The sequence below is a fragment of the Medicago truncatula genome, chromosome 6, assembly GCF_003473485.1.
Source record: "Medicago truncatula cultivar Jemalong A17 chromosome 6, MtrunA17r5.0-ANR, whole genome shotgun sequence".
Taxonomy (NCBI): domain Eukaryota; kingdom Viridiplantae; phylum Streptophyta; class Magnoliopsida; order Fabales; family Fabaceae; genus Medicago; species Medicago truncatula.
The window spans coordinates 15,002,913-15,025,324 of NC_053047.1; the positions used below are offsets into that span (position 1 = coordinate 15,002,913).

Consider the following 22,412-nt stretch of genomic DNA (forward strand, 5'->3'; position numbering starts at 1 on the left):
ATTGTTTTGAATTGTACATGATATCCCTTCAACAACAACAAAATTAACTCCATGAACGTTTTTTCGATTATGAATTATTTTTAGTTTTGTTTGGTAATTTCTTTCACCAGAGATAGTACACTCTCCCTCACAACAAAACCTTAGTGAAAGTGCAAAACAGATGAGATAGCAAACAAAACTATTTGTATTCAACATTGTTAATGTTTCAAACAAAACTATTCACTCCTCATGGTTTGTTAATGTTTCGATGTGGGATTTTTTTTTTTTTTTTTTGAAAGGATTTCGATATGGGGACAAACATGATGTAAAGCATTAAAAAAATGTGTTCATTCTAAATAGAATCCTTTTCTTTTTTTATTGAATGACCACTAAGGGTCTTTTGATGTAGCTTTTTCTGATAGCCATGGTATTCTTACGGGATATTAGCATGTTGTGTTTGAACTCTTTAATTAAAGTGGAGAGAGTTTTTTAAGTGTGAGATTTTTAAGGGTTGAATATATCAATGTTGTAGAGTTCAGAACATATCAACCTTCAACAACAAGAAAAAATAGAAACTCTAGCATCATTGTACAAAAAGAAGATTACTTACTTATACACAATAGAGTAATGATGAAAAATATTTTGATTCACTCTTTAATCTTTTATAGAGATTGATTGAACATCCATGATTGTTTGTGGGTGAAAGAGGGTAAAAAATAGTTTTTTTTCTTTCTTTGAAACAAAGTTTGATTGTTTTTTTATCCCTAAAAAAAAAATTGATTTTGTTGTTTTTATGGAGTTGAGCTTATTATTCTTTTTTTTTTTTTGAATTGCTTTATTCTTCAGGAGAAAATGCTAGTCACAATATATAGTTCAACAAACTAAGTAAATGAGTCATAAAGATATATAATATTTTTTATATAAAAAAAGATATAGATAAAAAAGTAGACAAATAAGACGTATTATTTTATATAGAGTAGTGAGGAATTATGGGACAAAAAATACATCTGCTTGGTTTCAGACTTGGTACAACTCAAAATCATGATTCTATTTGGTTTGCACAACCAGGAAATTATTCTGAGAATCTAAAAGAAGATAAAATAATACGAGATTGTCATAAGAATTATATACAAAAAACCTCCTGATGGGATAAAACCGCAAGTGCACGGTCTTACCGAAGTAGTAAAAAGATGAGTATCGTTCCGACAGGAAGTTATGAATTCAATTAACTTTAAATAATTTTTAGACTGAAGATTTATAAGGTAGAAAGGTTTGGGTTTTTAATTAAAAGCAAATAATAAAAGAAAAGATAAAAGTCTTGGGATTATTGGTTCATCTAAATGACAAGTCCTTCACAAAGCAAACTATAAGCTTATAACTTTATGTTAGACCTAATTTCTCAAGACAGTTTCTCTTTTGTTCCTCTAGCAACCAAGCCTATTTCGCTGACTTGATTACTATTAGATTTTGGTTCCTCTAACAACCAAGCCTATTTCGCTGATTTGATCATTATTAGTTCCCTTGAAGATCGAAACTATAAGTCTCAAAGATTTCAAAGACTATTTCGCTGACTTTGAAATCCTTGTCTAAATTCACTTGTTCGAATATCAAAGCTCCACTTTCGTTTTATGAATTGATATTTGAGATGATGGATAAACAATTATCAAACCCTCCACTTTCGTTTCCACAGTTTGATAATGGTTGATCCATGTTAAAGCGGTGAATTTAGATAAGAAATTAGGGTTACATAAGATTAAGGCTTAGAACTTGGTTTGATTAGGATTATGTCATTTAGACTTATCCAACAATCCCAAGACAAAGAGAAGTCTACTCACTAATGTTCATCGTAGACGAGGAGAAGAAGAGAGAAAGCATAAAAGTAAATAACAAGAAAGTAAATGAACTTTTATTAGAAAGACAATTGTCACATATTGCATTCCAAGAAAAGATGAATATTTGTGATGGCTAGCTACTCTATTTATAGTTTACATCCGACTTAAAATCTAAGCAATCACTAGAATGTTTCACAAGTAAACTAAAACAGAGTAGCTTAAAATCTAAGCAAAAGCAGCAAAAGTAGTTATGGAGTGTGGCACGGCCGTGCCAAGCCTAGCACGGGCCGTGCCAAGTTTCTGACTTGAGGGAGATATATTTTTGTCTCTGAATCTTCGTATTTTCATACCAAATCAGCTCCAAAACTCCTTTCTCTTGCTCCAAGACTCAATCCATCAAATATTCGTTTATGAAATATAACAATATGCAATTGTAGTAAAATAGTTCAAAAAAGGAAATAATATTAATATAAAATAAACTTAAATCTAATTAAAACTAAACTAAATAACATATTAAAATAGATAATAAATGACTCATCACCTCCGGTGTCGAGGGAATTGGACGAATAGATTAAAAAAAGAATCGATCTGATTCAAGTCATAATCTATATGGGACTTCCAACGTTATTAATGGAGGGTAAGAATCGAAGAATTACAGACTAATGTGCAAAAAAAAAACTTAATTGTGTGACCCGAAAAATTAACATTACAATTACAAGAATTCCAAATGCTTATAGCTGGACAATTAAAGAATAGAATTTCGTTTAGGAAAGCAATCAAAAAATCTATTTAATTAGCTGAACAGGCAAGTACAAAAGGAGTTCAAGTACAAATTGCGGGACGTATCGACGGAAAAGAAATTGCACGTGTCGAATGGATTAGAGAAGGTAGGGTTCCTCTACAAACCATTCGAGCTAAAATTGATTATTGTTCCTATCCAGTTCGAACTATTTATGGGGTATTAGGAATCAAAGTTTGGATATTTCTAAACAACGACTAATTTACTTTTCCTTATTTTTAGCGTTCCTTCTTTTGATAAAAGAAAAAATGACGAATTCTTATTTTCAAAAAAGAAATGACAAATTTTATAAGATTGAATAAAAAAATTGATTAATCATTTTATAGTAAAGGAGTTGCTATGCTTAGTGTGTGACTCGTTAGTTTTTTTTAGAGTGGTTAAATTTCTACAAGAATTTGTAGAATTAATTACTAAAGAATTAATAACCTACTCATCGCTTACCATTATCTGGATATAAAGAACCGCGGAAAATAGAAAATCAAAATAAAGATCTATGTGGTGATATAATTTTAGCAACTGAAATAAAAAAGAATCTGATTATTAGTTGTAAAGCAATAAGAATATCCAGATAAATGAAGTGGTGAAAGAAAGAGAGAAAAAAAGATATCAATGACATAGAATTCTACTATGTAAAGGTCTATGGGTCATTTCATAAAAGGTAGTGTAATAAAGCATCAATATTCTAAATTCATCCATATATGGATGAATGTATTCCTAGAATAGACAAATCAAGAGCAGCGAATCAATCAAACTGAGAAGGTTGATTCAACAAAAAAGAATAAAATAAATAAGAAAACTTTATGAAAATAAAATCTTATTAATATTAATTAAAGAGGCTCCATTGTAGAATTTAGATCTAACCATAAATCGAAAAGCGATGGGAACGATGGAACTTGTGAATACTTAAGATTATATTAAATTTCATAATCTTACTGATTCATTAGATGGGATGGTGGACGGAACTAAGAATTCATTATTTTTTGAGGAGTTGTGGACTAATCCAACATCACATCTTAAATTTATAATGAAAGAGTAAAATATTCGCCCGCGAAAATGTGGATTTTTTTTTAATTTAGAAATTTTTGCCAATATATATGATAATAAAAAAAAAAAAAGACAAATATGGATTCGTTAGAACCTTATATCAAAACAACATTATCTAGTTAGATATGGATAGCAAAAATGGTCTATAAAAATCCATATTTGGTTTTATATCCAAGCAAGATATACAAATTTCTAATAGATAAAATAAATTCTATGAAATGTCAAAAAATCCCGCGATTCTATTCTATTTTAAATTTAATTTAATATTGTAATTTATAATTAATTTTTTTTTGGTTAAATATTTTTGAATCGATTTATTCGCGAGGAGCCGTATGAGGTGAAAATCTCATGTACGGTTCTGTAATAGAGATGGAATTGAGAAATAACGATCAACTATAACCCCAAAAGAACCAGATTCCGCAAACAACATCGAGGAAGAATGAAAGGAAAAGCCTATCGAGGTAATACAATTTCCTTCGAAAAATATGTTCTTTAGGCACTTGAGCCCGCTTGGATCACATCTAGACAAATAGAAGTAGGGCGAAGGGCAATGTCACGAAATGTTCGCCGAGGTGGGAAAATATGGGTATGCATATTTCCAGACAAACCTGTTACAATAAGATCTACCGAAACGCGTATGGGTTCGGGAAAAGGATCTCCCGAATATTGGGTAGCTGTCGTTAAACCCGACAAAATACTTTATGAAATGGGCGGGGTCCCAGAAAATATAGCTAGAAAGGCTATTTCAATAGCGGCATCCAAAATGCCTATAAGAACTCAATTCATTCTTTCAGAATAATCATTAGATCGAAATAGGTCTTTAGTATAAAAAAATGATAATTTTTTTTTTTTTTTTTTTTTGAACAGAGATTTTTTTTTTTACTTCAACTTTTTGACTGAAAGATAGTAAAAAATGATATGATTCAACCTCAAACCTATTTAAATGTAGCCGATAATAGCGGAGCCCGTGAATTGATCTGTATTCGAATCATAGGAGCTAGTAATCAACGGTATGCTTATATTGGTGACATTGTTGTTGATGTAATCAAAAAAGCAGTATCAAATTCATCTTTAGAAATATCTGAAGTGATCAGGGTTGTAACTGTACGTACTTGTAAAGAACTAAAACGTAGTAATGGTATAATAATAAAGTATGATGATAATGCGGTGGTTCTCATTGATAATGAAGGAAATCCAAAAGGAACTAGAATTTTTTCCGCAATAGCCCGAGAATTGAGACTTGATTTTTTTTTTTGCACAAAATTTGTTTATTTGTTACATAAAAATTTAAATTTCCTAAAAACTAAATTGGTTTCCATATAATAGTGGTTATATGATAAGATCAGTTGAAGAATTGAAATACTATAAATTGGCAATTGTTTATTATTGTTTGTTACGGGAGAGAGATATTTTCTTATGTAAAGCTTCTATCTATTAATCTAAAATAAATCCTCACAAAACAAATATCTAAAAAAACCAATAACACAATAATCTTCCAACAAATAAATACGCGTTTAAGCTTATATATAAATAACCTTCCAACCCTAATATTTTCTTCACTCAAAACTTTCTAGTTAACCCTAATATTCCCATTCTCGTTCATCTTTCTACTATGGCTTCTTCTCACTCGGCTGTGTTGATGCTTTTCGTTGCACTGTTTCTGAGTTCCGCTGTTGCTCGATCACCACCATCATCCCCCCAGTCTTCTCCGTTTCCATCACCTGCTATTTCTCCCTCCGCTGACTCACCAGTGGCGTCTTCTCCGGTACCTCTGAATAGTGCTCCCTCTCCTTCACCGTCTGCTTTCTCTGGTTCTCCTGCTGTCGCTCCATCCTGGATCTCTACCCCTCCATCTCAAGGACCATCGCCTACTATTTCTCCTCCTGCTGCTGCTCCTGCTGTGACTCCATGGTCGATCTCTACTCCTCCATCTCAAGGACCATCGCCTGCGATTTCTCCCATACCTGTGAAGAGCAGTCCTTCTCCTTCACCGTCTGCCATCAACTCTCCATCATCTCCTCCTCAAGCTTTCCCCGCAGCCACTCCTGCAATTACTCCATCGGCGATCTCTACCCCTCCATCTAAAGCACCATCAACGTCCACAAACGCCGCCGCCGCGTTGAACAGATTTACAGTTGCCGGATCTACTGCTGTCGTGGTTTTTGTTGCTGCTTTGATGATGTAGAGAGTTAGGCTTAGTTTTTTTTTTTTTGTATAGACGCTGATGAGTTTTGTTTTTATTCAAGAAATTTACTTATTCCTGACTCTTGTTATTTTGTTTTTTATCACGAATTTACATGAATCTATTTCTGCTATTTGCTTGCAATTATTTTTTATACTAATATTTACGTAGTCGATTATTGTTTTGAACTCTACAACAAAACAAATTTATAGAAGAAAAAAAAGTAACTCCATCGATGTTTTTTCGATTATGATGGACAAATGAGAGTAATTGAATGGAAACCATAATCAAAAACCGAATAAACACATGGAAAATTATTTTTAGTTTTGTTTGGTGTATACTATTTCTATAGTCCTTTTTTATTTGGTGCTAGATCAAACATGCTGTTTAAAAAAGGCTCATAATATCCTGCTTATTTGGTTTTTCTTTGTGATGAAATTTAGTATTTTTGCATTTAGGGTTTCTCTAAACGATGTGGTTCAAGACCAATTATAAAAAAAATCAATGTCAATTGGGAGCCAAATATCATTTACCCCTATGCATTATGATAGTGTTAACTTACTGCATATGAATGATATAGCCAAATATTTTAGTAGTCGGCATTGAGGTAAAACACATTGCAGCCAACCAAATAGACCACAATATCAATTAAGTGGTATAACAATGATTTTGGTATTGAATAATTTAAAGATGATTTTTAGAGATTCTATAAAAAGGTTATAATCTATTTTGCATTTGTTTACCAATATAAAAATCATTTTTTTTAAAAAAAATTATTTAGTAAGTTTCGATAAAACTATATAAAAGAGATTTTTTTTTATATATATAAATCAGTTCAATCTTAACAACTTCTAATTGCTAACTAAAAAAATATTTTCTTATAAGTTACACTTAACAGCTTCTCATTCGAAGTTCCTTAAAAAAAAAAAAACTTCTCATTTGAATTTGTTTTTAGATTTTTTTAAACTTTTGATTTTTTTTTTAAACAATTCTAACAAATGGATCCAATACTCTTATAAGTGATTATTATTATTTTTTTAAAACTGATTTTTTACTTAAAAAACGGTAACAAATGGGCTCTTAAACTGGCGATTAATAAATATAAGAATTTATATTATATATATTTGTTATATTTTTAGTAAAAGATAAACATAGTTTGTTACAATTTGAATTAGAATCATATATAAATTTGCATTTAAATATGTTATATTGTTGGTGTTACTGAAAGATAAGAATTTATATAATATTTTAAAAAAAAATAGAATTTATATTATATTTTTTATAATGTTGGTGTAAAAAATAACATAGTTTTTTACGATTTGAAAGCCACAAACATATATGTATAACACTGTATAAGAGGTGTACACCATTTTGAACTAGATTATTTTCTTCTAGTTTTATCCTTTAAATTATTTTATCATTTCATAATATTAATTAAATAATCAATTTTTTTTATAAGGCCAAGAGAAAGGTTGGGCATCCGAGAGAGTCTGAAGCATCTCAAATAGGTTGGGACGCTTCAAACACCCCCATCCTCCACCGCCTTTCAAATACGTAAATTTTATTAAAAAAAGGGAAAAAAGTTTACAATGAGGGAGACTAAGCCAATACCCTCTAAAGAAAATTAAATATTTACAGAAAACTAGAAACATAAATAGCTAAGGAAATGTGTCGTTCAAAAAAATTTAAATAGAACATTGTTCTTTTAATAAAAATACATTTTTATTTTATTACGGGCCTCTATTCACTTGCAGAGCCGAGCCTCTGAATTTAAAAGAACGGCCCTGCTGTCATCATGAGCATGAGCCACCGCATTCGCTTGTCTCCTAGATAACTCAACCTTGGAGTTTTTTTTCTTCTTTAAAACAAAAATTTATTGTTTTCATACACAATTTGTTTATTTGTTACATGAAAATTTAAACTTCCATAAAATTAAATTGGATTTCTTATAATAGTGGTTCTATGATAAGATCAGTTGAAGATTTGAAATACTTATTGTAAATCGACAATTGTTTGTTAGGGGATAAGTAAAAAAAAAAACCTTTGACAATTATTTTTTTTAAGTCAAAAAAGCCTTTGACAATTGCTTAATTTGTTTTTGTCAAAAAAAAAAATTGCTTAATTTGTTATGGGAAAAGCCGGATATTTTCCTAAGTAATGCTTCTGTTGATCTAAAATAAATACTCTCAAAACAAATCTAAATAATCCAACTGAAAACAGAATTAGCTTCTATAAATAGATAACCTTTCAACCCTAAAAATTTCTTAATAACAATATCACTGCTACAAAACTTTATATAGTTAACCCTAATTTTCCTATTCTCCTTCATCTTTCTACTATGGCTTCTTCCAAAACCGCTGTGTTGATGCTTTTGGTTGCACTGTTGCTGAGTTCCGCCGTTGCTAGATCATCCCCCAAGTCTTCTCCGTTTCCATCACCTGCTATTTCTCCCTCCGCTGACTCACCAGTGGCGTCTCCTCCGGTACCTCTGAATAGTGCTCCCTCTTCTTCACCAACTGCTTCATCTGGTTCTCCCGCTGCTGCTCCTGCTGTCACTCCATCGTCGATCTCTATCCCTCCAACTCAAGCACCATCGCCTACAATTTTTACTCCCTCTGCTGCTCCTCTTGCTGCCACTCCTGCTGTGACTCCATCGTCGATCTCTACTCCTCCATCTCAAGCACCAACGCCTGCGATTTCTCCCTCCGCTAACTCAATGGCATCTATATCTGCTCCCGTACCTGTGAAGAGCAGTCCTTCTCCTTCACCGTCTGCCATCAACTCTCCACCATCTCCTCCTCATGCTTCCCCAGCAGCCGCTCCTGCCATTACTCCATCGGCGATCTCTACCCCTCCATCTAAAGCACCATCAACATTCACAAACGCTGGCACCGCTTTGAACAGATTTACAGTTGCCGGATCTGCTGCTGTCGTGGTTTTCACGGCTGCTTTGATGATGTAGAGAGTTAGGCTGAGTTTATTTTAGGGTAGATGCTGAGTTTTTTTATTTACTTGTATTTAATCACGAATTTACATATTCCTGACTCTTGTTATTATGTTTTTCTATCACGAATTTACATGAATCTATTTCTGCTATTTGCTTATAAGTATATTGATACTATTATTTGCGATGTCGGTTATTATTTTGAATTGTACATGATATCCCAACAACAACAACAAAAAACAACTCCATCAATGTTTTTTCAATTATGAATTATTTATAGTTTTGTTCGGTAATTTCAGAGATAGTACACACTCTCCCTCCAAACAAAACCATAGTGAAAGTTCAAAACAGATGTGGTAACAACAAAACCTTATTGAGACAATCTGATAGAAATTGGTACCCGTAATCAAAGAAAAGATAAATAATACAATCCTTTGTTTACACAGAAACACACACATAATAAAAACATAACTGCCGATAATCACTATCATAAGCAGTCTAATACAAATAAATCCTAGTTGAAGCCTCTAGCTAGTTATAGAAGAAAAATAAAAGTAACTCCATCGATGTTTTTTTTATTATAATGGACAAAAGTAATTGAAGGGAAACCATAATCAAAAACTGAACAAACACAAGGAAAATCATTCTTAGTTTTGTTTGGTACTAGTATACTCTCCCTCACAGATCCTTAGTCCTTTTTTAGGAAAATTAATTATTTTAATGGACGATTTATCACCTATTTCTATATGTTTGTACCTAATTTCTATTCCCAATAGTTATGGGCTTATGGCCATTGGCCATGTTATGTAATCGCTTCTATGAAAAAGTGATTTGTTTCAATGATATTTTTTTTTTGAAGTTAAAGACAATTTCATTAATGAAAGTCTGGCAATAAATCAAATGTCAAGACTACAGAAATACAAGGCGGAGTTTCTTCGATCCATATGCAATCTAAATTCTTAAGAGCATATTAGCAAAATAATGAGCAGCTTGGTTGGCTTCACGCATACAAATTATTCACAGTCTTATGATGAACTGAGTAAGTGTTTAAATTGTGCTTTTGTTATAGATTTTTCTTCTTACTGTTTAGGTCTAGGGGAATTGATGAAGACTTCTGACATTGGCCTAGTACTAGATCAAACATGCTTAAATAAGGCTCATAATATCCTGCTTCTTTGGGTTTTTTGTCATGATATTTAGAATTTTTGCATTTTGGGTTTCTCTAAACCATTGCATTAGACGATCTGTGTTATGGTTTGGTTTTGTTACAATGGTGAATGACGTTAAATGTATTCTTCACTACTATTACTGTATTTGTAATTTCTAGTTAGTGTAATTACAATAGTAGTAGGATACGAGTATAGTGATTATGGTATGTTGTACATTTGAGACCGAGAATGTGTAACAAACTAACAATATTTTCAAGTCCTTGCTTTTGCTCCTAATCAGAATTTTAAATTATGAGAAACTGTAATTGCATACTCAAACTCTGTTAATAATCGATAATGGTTACGAGAAAATTAGGTAGTTTTGGAGTTAATACTCAAACTCAGTTAAAAATCAATAATGGTTTCTCAGTTAATACTCTATTCTGAAGTATTTCTGATGTATGCTTCAGAAATGGGTAGCACTTATTAAACCTTAAACTACTACATGATTACAAAATTAACATGATTTTTTCCATTGATCTGTATGAAATTGGGAATCATCGAAATTTATGAGTAGAAACCATACTCATACTATTTTGTTTGGAAGGGTTTAGGGAAATCTAAAGTTGGCACTTATATGTTGCACTTTGATTATTCTAATATCATTCTCTATGAAACGGATTGAACGTGAGTATAAATTACAAAATAAGCTTGAATAATTAAGCTTTTATAAATTAGATTGAGAAAATTGTCGTATCTGCCAGTTTTGTTCCTTCTACTTGTATAAAGACAGATTATTAGAACATGAAGAGAAGAATAATGTACCTCAAGCAACACAAATAAATCCTAGTTCATAAAGCTTACTTGCACTACAAGCTACCTAGTGTTAATTAGCTTAATCCACTTTTGTTTTTTAAGAAATTAGCTTACTCCACTTCATTAGCATGTAATTAGGTGTTAGCTTACTAAAGTTTAACAACTAATAATATTTAAGCAATTTAAATTATGGATGCAATGGTTTTTTACTCTAATACTCGTTTTATTTCGGCACCACAGCAAAACTCGTATCTGTGGTTGCCCATCCAAACCCACCTCGATTTGATGAGTTTCTCCACTTTGACTGAGTTTAGGTATGAGTTTGATTTTCCTCGATTTTTAAACACAGGTAACATGGACACATGTACTCATCCCCTACCCACACACAAACTTGTCTTGGATGTAAAAATTACTTTATTCCTCATTGATATTTGTCATGTTATAAAACCTACCATTGATATTTAAAGTAGCAACCAAATCATTCGATCAAAGAAATGTTATAGTGAACATATTAATGGATAGTGCATTATAACATTTCCCTCGAAGATGGAAAAAACTTGAATTTTTTGATAAAAAAATTATTCCCTGTGGCGATACCCAAACTCGTCAGAGACGAAGATGAGATTCAATTTCTTATCGTCATTAGATATGTGTAGGGTAACTTGTAAGTATCTGGGAGTCGGGGGATAGAGACAAGGAAGATAAAACTTGTCTCCACCCATCCCATTGTCCTAATTTTATTACTCATAACTTACTCCTTTTCAATAAAATTAAAATTAGTTTTTTTTTTCTCTAAAACAAAGTTTGATTGTTTTTTTACACAAAATTTGTTTATTTTGTTACATGAAAATTTAAACTTCCATAATACTAAATTTGATTACCTATAATAGTGGTTTTATGATAAGATCAATTAAAGAATTTTTTTTAATTTTTTTTAACAAAGATCAGTTAAAGAATTGAAATACTATAAATTGGTAATTGTTTGTTAGGGAGAGGAAAAAAGTCTTTGACAATTGTTTGTTATCAGATAGAGATATTCTCCTAAGTAAAGCTTCTATTAATCTAGAAATTACCGGATAGAGATATTACCAAACAAAACTAAAAATCCTCTCAAAACAAATCTTAAAATAAGCTTCTATAAATAATAACCTTCCAACCCTACTATTTTCATTCTTCACAACACAATAATATCACTGCTTCAAAACTTTATATCGTTAACCCTAATATTCCCATTCTCCATCATCATTCTACTCTACTATGGCTTCTTCCAAAACCGCTGTGTTGATGCTTTTGGTTGCACTGTTGCTCAGTTCCGCCGTTGCTAGATCATCCCCCAACTCTTCTCCGTTTCCATCACCTGCTATTTCTCCCTCAGAAAATTCACCAGTGGCCTCTCCTTCACCATCTAATTCTCCCAGTGCCGCTCCTGTTGTCGATCCATCCTGGATCTCTACCCCTCCATCTCAAGGACCATCGCCTACTATTTCTCCTCCTGCTGCTGCTCCTGCTGTGACTCCATCATCGATCTCTACTCCTCCATCTCAAGCACCATCGCCTGCGATTTCTCCCTCAGCTAACTCAACCGCGGCGTCTGCTCCTGAACCTGTGAAGAGCAGTCCTTCTCCTTCACCATCTGCCATCAACTCTAGACCATCTCCTCAAGCTTCCCCCGCAGCCACCCCTGCTATTACTCCATCGTCCATCTCTACCCCTCCATCTAAAGCACCATCAACGTCCACAAACGACGCCGCCGCTTTGAACAGATTTACAGTTGCCGGATCTACTGCTGTCGTGGTTTTCATTGCTGCTTTGATGATGTAGAGAGTTAGGCTGAGTTTCTTTTCAGGGAGACGCTGAGTTTTTCATTTGACTTATTTTGTTTTTTATCACAGAATTTACAAAATCCTGACACTTGTTATTATGTTTTTTTATCAGGAATTTAGATGAATATATTTCTCCTATTTGCTTGCAATTATTTTTTATATTATTGTTTGCGTTTATTATTTTGAATTGTACATGATATCCCTTCAACAAAAAATAAAAAGAAAAAAACTCCATCACAAGAAAAAAAATTACAACTATATTACTTGTCAAAAAAGATACAACTATATTAAGAGAATTTTTTTGTTACAAAATCATCTCAATCTTTTGACAGTTATTTTCTGTCTCTTCTAAATATAATTTTTTTTTATTTACAAAAGGCACAAAGGGTTAAAATATGTTTAGGTGTTAAATTTTTTTTTTAAAACAAAGGAAGCTTGCCAAAGAAGCAAGCCGCTAAAGATAATATAGGTTAAATAGTTAAGAATGGGCCAAATTATGTTTATGCTGGTTTTTAACTTTCATAATTAGAGAAGATAATTAGAGAAGAAGATTGACAATTGTTTGTTACGGAAGAAGAAAAAAGTCTTTAATTTTCTTAAAAGACAAGCCTTTAACAATTGTTTGTTACGGCAGAAAGATATTTTCCTAAGTAAAGCTTATATTAATTAATTTAAAATAAATCCTCTCAAAACAAATCTACCAAAAAAAAAAAATACAATAATAATTTGAAAAGATCACCTAATCATAAGGACTTGGCGTTGTGTTGATGCTTTTGGTTGCACTGTTTCTAAGTTTCACCGTTGCTTAATCACCATCAACATCCCCCAAGTCTTCTCCGTTTCCATCTCCTGCGATTTCTCCCTCAGCTAACTCAACGGCGGCATATGCTCGTGTACCTGTGAAGAGCAGTCCTTCTCCTTCACCGTGTGCCATCAACTGTCCACCATCTCCTCCTCATGCTTCCCCCGCAACAGCTCCGGCTAATACTCATCGTCAATCTCTACCCCCTCCATCTAAAGCACAATCAACGTCGTCCACAAAAGACGCCATTCTATACAGAGTTACAGTTGCACTTACTTGTCGTACTATTGTTTTCGTTATCCATTCATACATGATATCCCTTGATAAAAATAAATAAATAAAAGGCAACCTGGTGCACTAAAGCTCCCGCATACGCCGGGTCCGGGAAGGGGTCCCATCATTTGGTGTATTGTATGCAGCCTTATCCTGTTTTACACAAGAGGTTGTTTTCAGGACTTGAACCCATGACCTTTCAGTCACATGACAACAACTTTACCAATTGCGTCAAGGTAAAGAAAATTATAAGAAAAATATATATATAACTTCATCAATTTTTTTTCGATTATGTTGGACAAATCAGAGTAATTGAAGGGAATCAGAACTGTAAACTGAATAAACACAAGGAAAATTATTTTTAGTTTTGTTTGGTAATTTCTTTCATCAGATCTAGTACACTCTCCCTCACAGATCCTGTCCTTTTTTATGAAAATTAATTATTGTAACGACCGCTAGCCTTAGTGAAAGTGCAAAACAGAAACACAATCCTTTGATTCTAAGCAGAAACATACGCATGATAAAAACAAGGCTTAAATATGAAAAATGTCCTTGTAAGTTCGCGTGTTTTTGGTTTCCGTCCCTGTATCTTTTTTTGTTCTAAAACAACCCCCGTAAGTTATAAACGTTTTGGTTTTAGTCCCTAACGTTAACTTCTGTTACAAAAACGTTGAGCTGGCAAACGGAGTCACACGTGGCAATTACTGACGTGGCAAAACACGCTTATGTGGCCTGAAAAATGATAAGTGATATGATTTGAGGGACCAAAACCAAAAACGCAAAGTTGCATAGGGACTGAAGTGAAAAAACGTAAACATCAAAAATTTGAAATGGTAAAAACTAAAGATTCCATCTTCTTCATATCTCTGTTTTTTCTTCTTCATCTCCTCTCTGCCAATTCATTCATCTCTTGCGCCTCATAAATTTTTATTACGCTAAAACCTGTTCATCTCTTTTTCTTACGCTAAATTCAATAGCATGACTAATTGGCAAAACTTAAGTTCACAAGTACGAAGGAAATTTTTAGGAGGCCTTCTATTTAAAATGTTCATGTTAAGCACAGGGTCAAATTTAATTTAATCGCATGTTTTTTAAGAGAATAAGGGTAGGAATGTGTTATTCACTTCAACCAATTTCAGTTATGTTTGTTATACTCTATCCCTCATTTACCTGCAAGTTCCGAATCAATCAAAAAATATTTGAAAAACCATGATAGCAGTAAGTAAATTACTATTTCTTAGCATTTTCACTTCAACCATTGGCAACAGTAATGGAACTTAAGGCATCATAAAATGTATATTACATGATTATTACGCTAAGTTCATTTAACTTTTTCATAGACAGCTAGAGTTATGCCTATAAGTTCCTTCATTTAACTTTATTTTATAAGTTTCTTCATTTAACAATAATTTGAACTTAGAAGTCAGAATTATTGTCACAATTCTAGCTATATATGAAAAGTTAAATTAAGGAGTTTACATTATTTGTGGGTTACAACATTATTGCAAAATCATGGATGATAAAGTTTTGAACATTCATTAGCAGTACATATAAAGGCATGGTAAAAGTTTTCTAAAACAAGCATAACACTACTCCTAAAAAATTTGGTTTGCATATTAATTTCCCCGTAAGAAAAAGAGATGAACATGTTTTAAAGTAATAAAAAAATTTGGGACGCAAGAAATGAACGAATTGGCAGAGAGGATATGAAGAAGAAAAAACAGAGAGAAGAAGAAGATGAAATCTTTAATTTTTAACATTTCAAATTTTTGATGTTTACGTTTTTTCACTTTCGTCCCTCTGCAACTTTGCGTTTTTGGTTTTCGTCCCTCAAATCATATCAATTATCATATGTCAGGCCCCATAAGCATGTTTTTCCATGTCATCGATTTCCATGTGTGACTTTGTTTGCCAGCTCATCGTTTTTGTAACATAAGTTAACGTTAGGAACTAAAACCAAAACGCTTATAACTTTCAGGGGTTGTTTTAAAACAAAAAAAAGATATAGGGACGAAAACCAAAAACACGCGAACTTACAGGGACCTTTTACATAAGCAGTCTAACACAATCCTTTGTTTTGTTTCTTGTAATGAACTGATTAATTGATTAATTGATTAAAACTGTTTAAGGTCTAGGGGAATTGATGAAGTCTTCTTACATTGGCCTAATACATAGATCAAACATGCTTATTTAATTTGGTTTCTTTGTGATGAAATTTATAGTATTTTTGCATTTTGTGTTTCTCTAAACCATTGTCACGAAATTGAAAAGAGTTCATTTGATTCGTTTAGGATTAGACAATTTGTGTTATGATTTGGTTTTGTTACTATATATGGTGAATAATTTTAAATGTATATTTGTAATTTCTAGTTAGTGTAATTTCAGTAGTAGTACAATATAAGTACGGTGATTATGGTATGTTGTACATTTGAAAGAATGAGAATGTTTATCAATATCTTCAAGTCCTTGCTTTTGCCCTAATCATAATTTTAAATGATGAGAAACTATAATTGGCATACTCAAACTCTGTTAATAAGTTTGTCTCTGAAATGAGAAAATTAGTTTAGTTTTGGAGTTGAAGGTTATCTCTATTCTCAAGTATTAAGCTTCAGAAACGGGTGGCACTTATTTATTAAACCTTAAATTACTATATGATTACAAAATTAACATGATTTTTCCATTCATCTGAATGAAATTGGGAATTAAAGAAGTTTATGAGTAGAAACCATACTATTTTGTTTGGAAGGGTTTAGGGTTTAGGGAAATCTAAAGTTGGCACTTATATGTTGCACTTTGATTATTCTAATATCATTATCTACGAAGCGGATTGAACGTGAGTATAAATTACAAAATAAGCTTGAATAATTAAAATTAGACTGAGAAAATGAGACATGCACTGTCTATGTAAATTAGTTTAACACTGACATTGAACTAATTAAATTGCTATATCTGCCAGTTTTGTTCCTTCTACGTTCATCATTTCCTTGCCTAAAGATGGATTAAATCTGTTTACTTGTATAGCTCCTAAGACCTGATAGAGTCGCTTGGTTCGAATACAAAGCCTCCTCGAGCCGTTGTGCTTTGTGCTTCAGAAGTAAAAGTTGAACAGGTTATTAGAGCATGAAGAGTAGAATAATGTACCTCAAGCAACACAAATAAATCCTAGTTCATAAAGCTTACTTGCACTGCAAGCTACCTAGTGTTAATTAGTTTAATCCACTTCATTAGCATGTAATTAGGTGTTGTGTATCTAATGCGTATCACTATAAGTACCCTTTGTATTATGATTTTATGTATGAGAAATGAGTTTGTATTCTATCTTTTAATTCCCATAACATGGTATCATTGGGCCTCTCTCATTTCCACGGAGAAAGTTCGTTAGAAGTTTGTTACAAATTCATTCTTCATCCATTTTCCTTGAATCTTCATCGTTTTTCCTTGAACGTTGGTCACCGATTTTCTTGCACATTGTTGCAACTTCTTTTATTTTCTCTCTGTTCTATATTTTAGAAATGTATATAATCATGAAAAAGAGATAAATGATATTGAAAAATATATAAGTGGAAATAAATACAATTTTTTGTCTAAATTTTTTTTGTAACAAAAGTTTAACAACTAATATATTTAAGCAATTTAAATTATGAATGCAATGGTTTTTTACTCTAATGCTCATTTTATTCATGCACGACCGGAACCCACCTCGATTTGATGAGTTTCTCCGCTTTGACTAAGTTTGGGTATGAGTTTGAATTTTCCTCGATTTTAAAACACGGGTAACATGAATATATGTACTCATCCTGAACCCACACACAAATTCGTCCTGAATGTAGAAATTACTTTATTACTCATTGATATTTGTCATGTTATAAAACGCCATTGATATTTAAAGTAACAACCAAATCATTTGGTTAATGAATTGTTAAATGAGCATATTAATGGATAGTGCATTATAACATTGCCCTGGGGGATGGAAAAAACTTGATTTTTGTGTTAAAAGAAGTGATTCCCTGTGGTAATACCCAAATTCGTCAGAGACGAAGATGAGATTCAATTGCTCATCGTCGTTAGATATGTGTAGGGTAACTTGTAAGTATCTGGGAATCAGGGGGATGGGGATAAGGAAGATAAAACTCCTCTCCAACCATCCCATTGTAATGCCGAATTCTATTACTCATAACTTATCCCTTTTCAATAAAATTAAAAATACCGTAGTAATTTTTTGTCTTTCTTCGAAACAAAGTTTGATTGTTTTTTTACACAAAATTTGTTTATTTGTTACATGACAATTTAAACTTCCATAAAACTAAATTCGATTCTATCCCAAAAAAATATCTAAATTTGATTCCCTCTATGATAATGGTTTTATGATAAGATCAGTTGAGGAATTGAAATACTACTATAAACTGACAATTGTTTGTTGCGGAAAAGAAAAAAAAAGTTTTTTTTTTAAGGTAAAAAAAAATATTAACAATAGTTTATTGCAGGAGACATATATTTTCCTAAGTAAAACTTCTATTAATCTAAAATAAATCTAAAAAAAAAAAAACAATAACACAATAATCTACCAACAATTCCTAAAAAATAACACAATAATCTACCAAAAAAATATATAATAATAATTTGAAAGATCACCGACTCAAAACAGACTTGGCCTATAAAGGCGAAGACTCAATTAAGCTTTCTATAAATAGATAACCTTCCAACCCTAAATATCACAACTTGAAAACTTTCTAGTTAACCCTAATATTCCCATTCTCCTTCATCATTATACTATGGCTGTGTTGATGCTTTTGGTTGCACTGTTGCTCAGCTTCTTCCAAAACCCTAATTGTTTCTCCTCTTGCTTCCACTCCTTCTGTGACTCCATCGTCGATCTCTACTCCTCCATCTCAAGAGCCATCGCCTACGATTTCTCCTCTTACTGTGACTCCATTGTTAATCTCTACTCCTCCATCTCAAGAGCCATCGCCAACGATTTCTCCTCTTACTGTGACTCCATTGTTAATCTCTACTCCTCCATCTCAAGAGCCATCGCCAACGATTTCTCCTCTTACTGTGACTCCATTGTTAATCTCTACTCCTCCATCTCGAGAGCCATCGCCAACGATTTCTCCTCTTACCGTGACTCCATTGTTGATCTCTACTCCTCCATCTCAAGCACCGTCGCCTACGATTTCTCCTCTTACTGTGACTCCATTGTTGATCTCTGCTGCTCCATCTCAAGCACCATCGCCTACTATTTCTCCTCTTACTGTGACTCGATCGTCGATCTCTACTCCTCCATGTTCGCCTGATATTTCTCCCTCGGCTAACCCAACGGCATCTGCTCCTGTTCCTGTGAAGAGCAGTCCTTCTCCTTCACCGTCTGCCATCAACTCTCCACAATCTCCTCCTCATGCTTCGCCAGCAGCTGCTCCTGCCATTACTCCATCGTCGATCTCTACCCCTCCATCTAAAGCATCATCAACATCACAGACATCCACAAACGCTGCTGCCGCTTTGAACAGATTTACAGTTGCCGGATCTGCTGCTGTCGTCCTTTTAACTGCTGCTTTGATGATGTAAAGATTTAGGCTGAGTTATTAATCACGAATTTACATATTCCTGACTCTTGTTATTTTGTGTTTTTATCTCGAATTTACATTTATGTGAAATTTTAGCAACTCGCATACTTATGATACAACAGGTAACATTAATAACATGTCTATTGCACCGAGTATGTGAAGAATGACAACGACCGCTAGCCCTAGTGAAAGTGCAAAACAAAAACAAAATCCTTTGATTCTAAACAGAAACACACGCATAATAAAAACATAACTGCCCATAATTGCTATCATAAGCAGTCTAACAAAATCCTTTGTTTTGTTTCTTCTAATGATCTGAGTAACTGTTTAAAACTGTGCTTTTGTTAAAGATTATTTTCTTACTCTTTAGGTCAAACATGTTATTTAAAAAAGGCTCATAATATCCTGCTTCTTTGGTTTCTCTGTGATAAAATTTAGTATTTTTGCATTTTGGGTTTTTCTAAACCATTGTCACGAAATTGAAAAGAGTTCATTAAATTTGATTCGGATTAGACGATCTGTGTTATGGTTTGGTTTTGTTACTATATAAGATGAATGATTTTAAATGTATTCTTCACTACTATATGTATTTGAAATTTCTAGTTAGTGTAATTTCAGTAGTAGTAGGATATACACAAGTACAGTGATTATGGTATGTTGTACATTTGAAAGACTGAGAATGTGTAACAATATCTTGAAGTCCTTGCTTTTGCCCCTGATCAGAATTTTAAATGATGGGAAACTATAATTGGATACTCAAACTGTTAGTAATCGATAATGGTTATGAGAAAATTAGGCAGTTTTGGAGTTTAAGACGCATCAGTATATCACATTATCACTTAGTGAGAGTGTATGATTTGTAAATTATATTTTTATCAATTACTCATTTTTGTCGAGAAAACTAATTAATGCTATTTATTTGGAAAACTAAAGTTTGTTTTTTTTAAACAAAGTTTGTTTCTTGATATCTTTAAATTTGAACAAATTTGTGTTACAAACAATTGTTCCAAGAAGAGTTGAGATTCTATAAAGGTCAAATGAATCTAAAGGTCCTTTTAAGTTTTTCGTTTATCCGAAAGTGGTCTTTTAAGTTTTAAAAGTCCCAAACAAGTCCTTTAAGTTTCAAAAGTCCCAAACAAGTCATTTAAGTTTTTGAATCGTTTCAAACAAGTCCTTGTAGAGGATGATGGTGATGATTCATATGATAGCAACAAAGAGCATTATCCACCATTTGTCATGCCTAAAAAGATGACTAATTTTAAGTGGGTGTTAGGAGCCAGATTTGGTACCAAAGATGAGTTCAAGGAAGCAATTACCGACTATGCTATCTACATTAGGACTTGTTTGAAACGATTCAAAAACTAAAAGGACCACTTTGGAAAAAACGAAAAAACTTAAAGGACCTTTAGATGCATTTGACCTTCTATAAATAAGATGAGTAGTAATCGTTAAAAATTTCAAGTGCAAAGTAAAAGAATAAATTTCGAGAGAAGAAAAATAAAAGACTCCATGAATGTTCAAAAGGAAGAAAAAGTTTAAGAAAGTTAAATTTTTGTTAGCTTTTGATTAATGTGAAGTTAGAAAAAAAATTATATTGACTTAAAATAAGTAAAAAGATGTGGACAATACAATTGTTTGTTATGAGAAAGTGCACAAAAATATAGGAATTTGTTGGAGAAAAAGATAATAACAGACAAGTGTTTATTACGAGAGAAAGATAACATACTTAATTTATTGGAAAGATAAAGTGTGTGTAAAAAAATAGAAATTTATTGGTGGATTAAAATTAGGGTATAATAGAAAGAAAATGTGTAAAAGTACACATCGCTATAATTTGATGTTAATTTTTTAAAAAGATGTTTAAAAACGAACGGAGGGAGTATATCTTCCTTCGTATGCATTGGAGACTTCCAATGTTACAGGGGTTATGCCACAACAAATTATCCCTTCTCAAGCAGGGATGATAAAAAAATCCGCATCCGTGGATACTTTAATGAATCTTCATGGATAAAATAATCGGATATTTCAATTATCCGCTATTCAATGGATATAGATGCAGAGTTGATGGTATTGTACCTTCGCATATCTATACTTGTTATTGAACTAAATAAATTACATAATAATTACTCTTTCAACTTCAATAAAAAAAAAAAAAAAAAAAACATAATACCTATACATAATTATTACGCGACGGTTCAATTCTCCTCTAAAACAAACCAATAATGTTACCCTTTAATTCGCTTTTAATTTCCTTTTATTGGGGTCGGAATGAGGATAATAGGAAAATTTCTTGGGTTCATTGGGAGTTCACTTGTTTGGATAAGGAGGTTAGTTGTTTGGGGGTAAAGAGAATTAGGGATTTATTTTGTCGTTAGGTAAGTGGTGTTGGAGGTTGTTGGTGGATCGAGAGGGTTTTTGGTTTAGACTGTTAGCTGCTAGATTTGGTTTAGTCGGGGGGCGCCTTCAGGCTGGTGGTCGAGAGGTGTCCGTGTGGTTGCAGGAGATAGTTAGCATTTGTGATGGTGTTGGTACATTGGTGGGCAGTTGGTTTTCTGATAACGCACTCCTTGTTGTTGGTAATGGTACTAGTACTTTATTTTGGTTAGATAGGTGGTGTGGTCATATTCCTCTTCGGAGGTTTCGCGTCCTGTATAATCTATCTGAGAATAAGTTGTTCACTGTGGCGCAGATGTATGAATTGGGGTGGGGCGAGGGGTAGGGAGGCTTGGAAGTGGAGGAGATTATGGGCGTGGGAAGAAGACATGGTAGTGGAGTGTAGGGATCTTTTGCTAACTGTTGTCATTCAGGTCGATTTTGCTGATGTGTGGCAGTAGGTCTCTGATCCAGTTGTTGGGTATACAGTCAGTGGGGCTTACCACAGTCCCACTAAAAGGGCATCTACTTCTACTTCCATCCCCGCGACTCTTTTATGGAGGAATGATGTCCCCTTGAAGGTATCGGTGTTTGCTTGGTGGCTTTTTTTGGAATAGATTGCCATCTAAGATTAATTTATTTCGAAGAGGGATTATTCATCTTGACTCTCAGCTTTGCGTTTCTGGTTGCGGTCTTCAGGAATCAGAGAAGCATTTATTTTTTACTTGTAGTCTCTTTGGTCAGATTTGGAAGCTTCTTAGGACATGGTTGGGTGTTCATTTAGCGGATCCATCTAACGTATTGGATCATTTTCATCAGTTTGGTACTTCTTC

At 32.9% G+C, this 22,412-nt stretch overlaps 4 protein-coding genes and 1 pseudogene across 4 annotated transcripts; all 5 read left to right on the forward strand.

Moving 5' to 3' along the window:
- Nucleotides 1-780: 780 nt before the first annotated feature.
- Nucleotides 781-3,393, forward strand: LOC120575878 (30S ribosomal protein S3, chloroplastic-like; annotated as a pseudogene).
- A 1,873-nt stretch (nt 3,394-5,266) lies between these two features.
- Nucleotides 5,267-5,839, forward strand: LOC25496251 (classical arabinogalactan protein 1). Its single transcript, XM_013596525.3, has one exon. The coding sequence runs from the start codon at nt 5,267-5,269 to the stop codon at nt 5,837-5,839; it is 573 nt and encodes a 190-aa protein (XP_013451979.1).
- A 2,335-nt stretch (nt 5,840-8,174) lies between these two features.
- On the forward strand, nt 8,175-8,798 carry LOC25481480 (classical arabinogalactan protein 1). Its single transcript, XM_024774084.1, has 2 exons — nt 8,175-8,331; nt 8,518-8,798. The coding sequence occupies exons 1-2, from the start codon at nt 8,175-8,177 to the stop codon at nt 8,796-8,798; spliced, it is 438 nt and encodes a 145-aa protein (XP_024629852.1).
- A 3,203-nt stretch (nt 8,799-12,001) lies between these two features.
- Nucleotides 12,002-12,604, forward strand: LOC112417849 (classical arabinogalactan protein 1-like). The gene is made up of 2 exons (XM_039835263.1): nt 12,002-12,161; nt 12,291-12,604. The coding sequence occupies exons 1-2, from the start codon at nt 12,002-12,004 to the stop codon at nt 12,563-12,565; spliced, it is 435 nt and encodes a 144-aa protein (XP_039691197.1). The 3' UTR covers nt 12,566-12,604.
- A 4,374-nt stretch (nt 12,605-16,978) lies between these two features.
- On the forward strand, nt 16,979-19,207 carry LOC120575990 (proline-rich protein 36-like). The gene is made up of 2 exons (XM_039826937.1): nt 16,979-17,015; nt 18,453-19,207. Exons 1-2 carry the CDS (start codon nt 16,979-16,981, stop codon nt 19,205-19,207), a joined length of 792 nt encoding a protein of 263 aa, XP_039682871.1.
- The last annotated feature ends 3,205 nt before the right edge of the window (nt 19,208-22,412 follow it).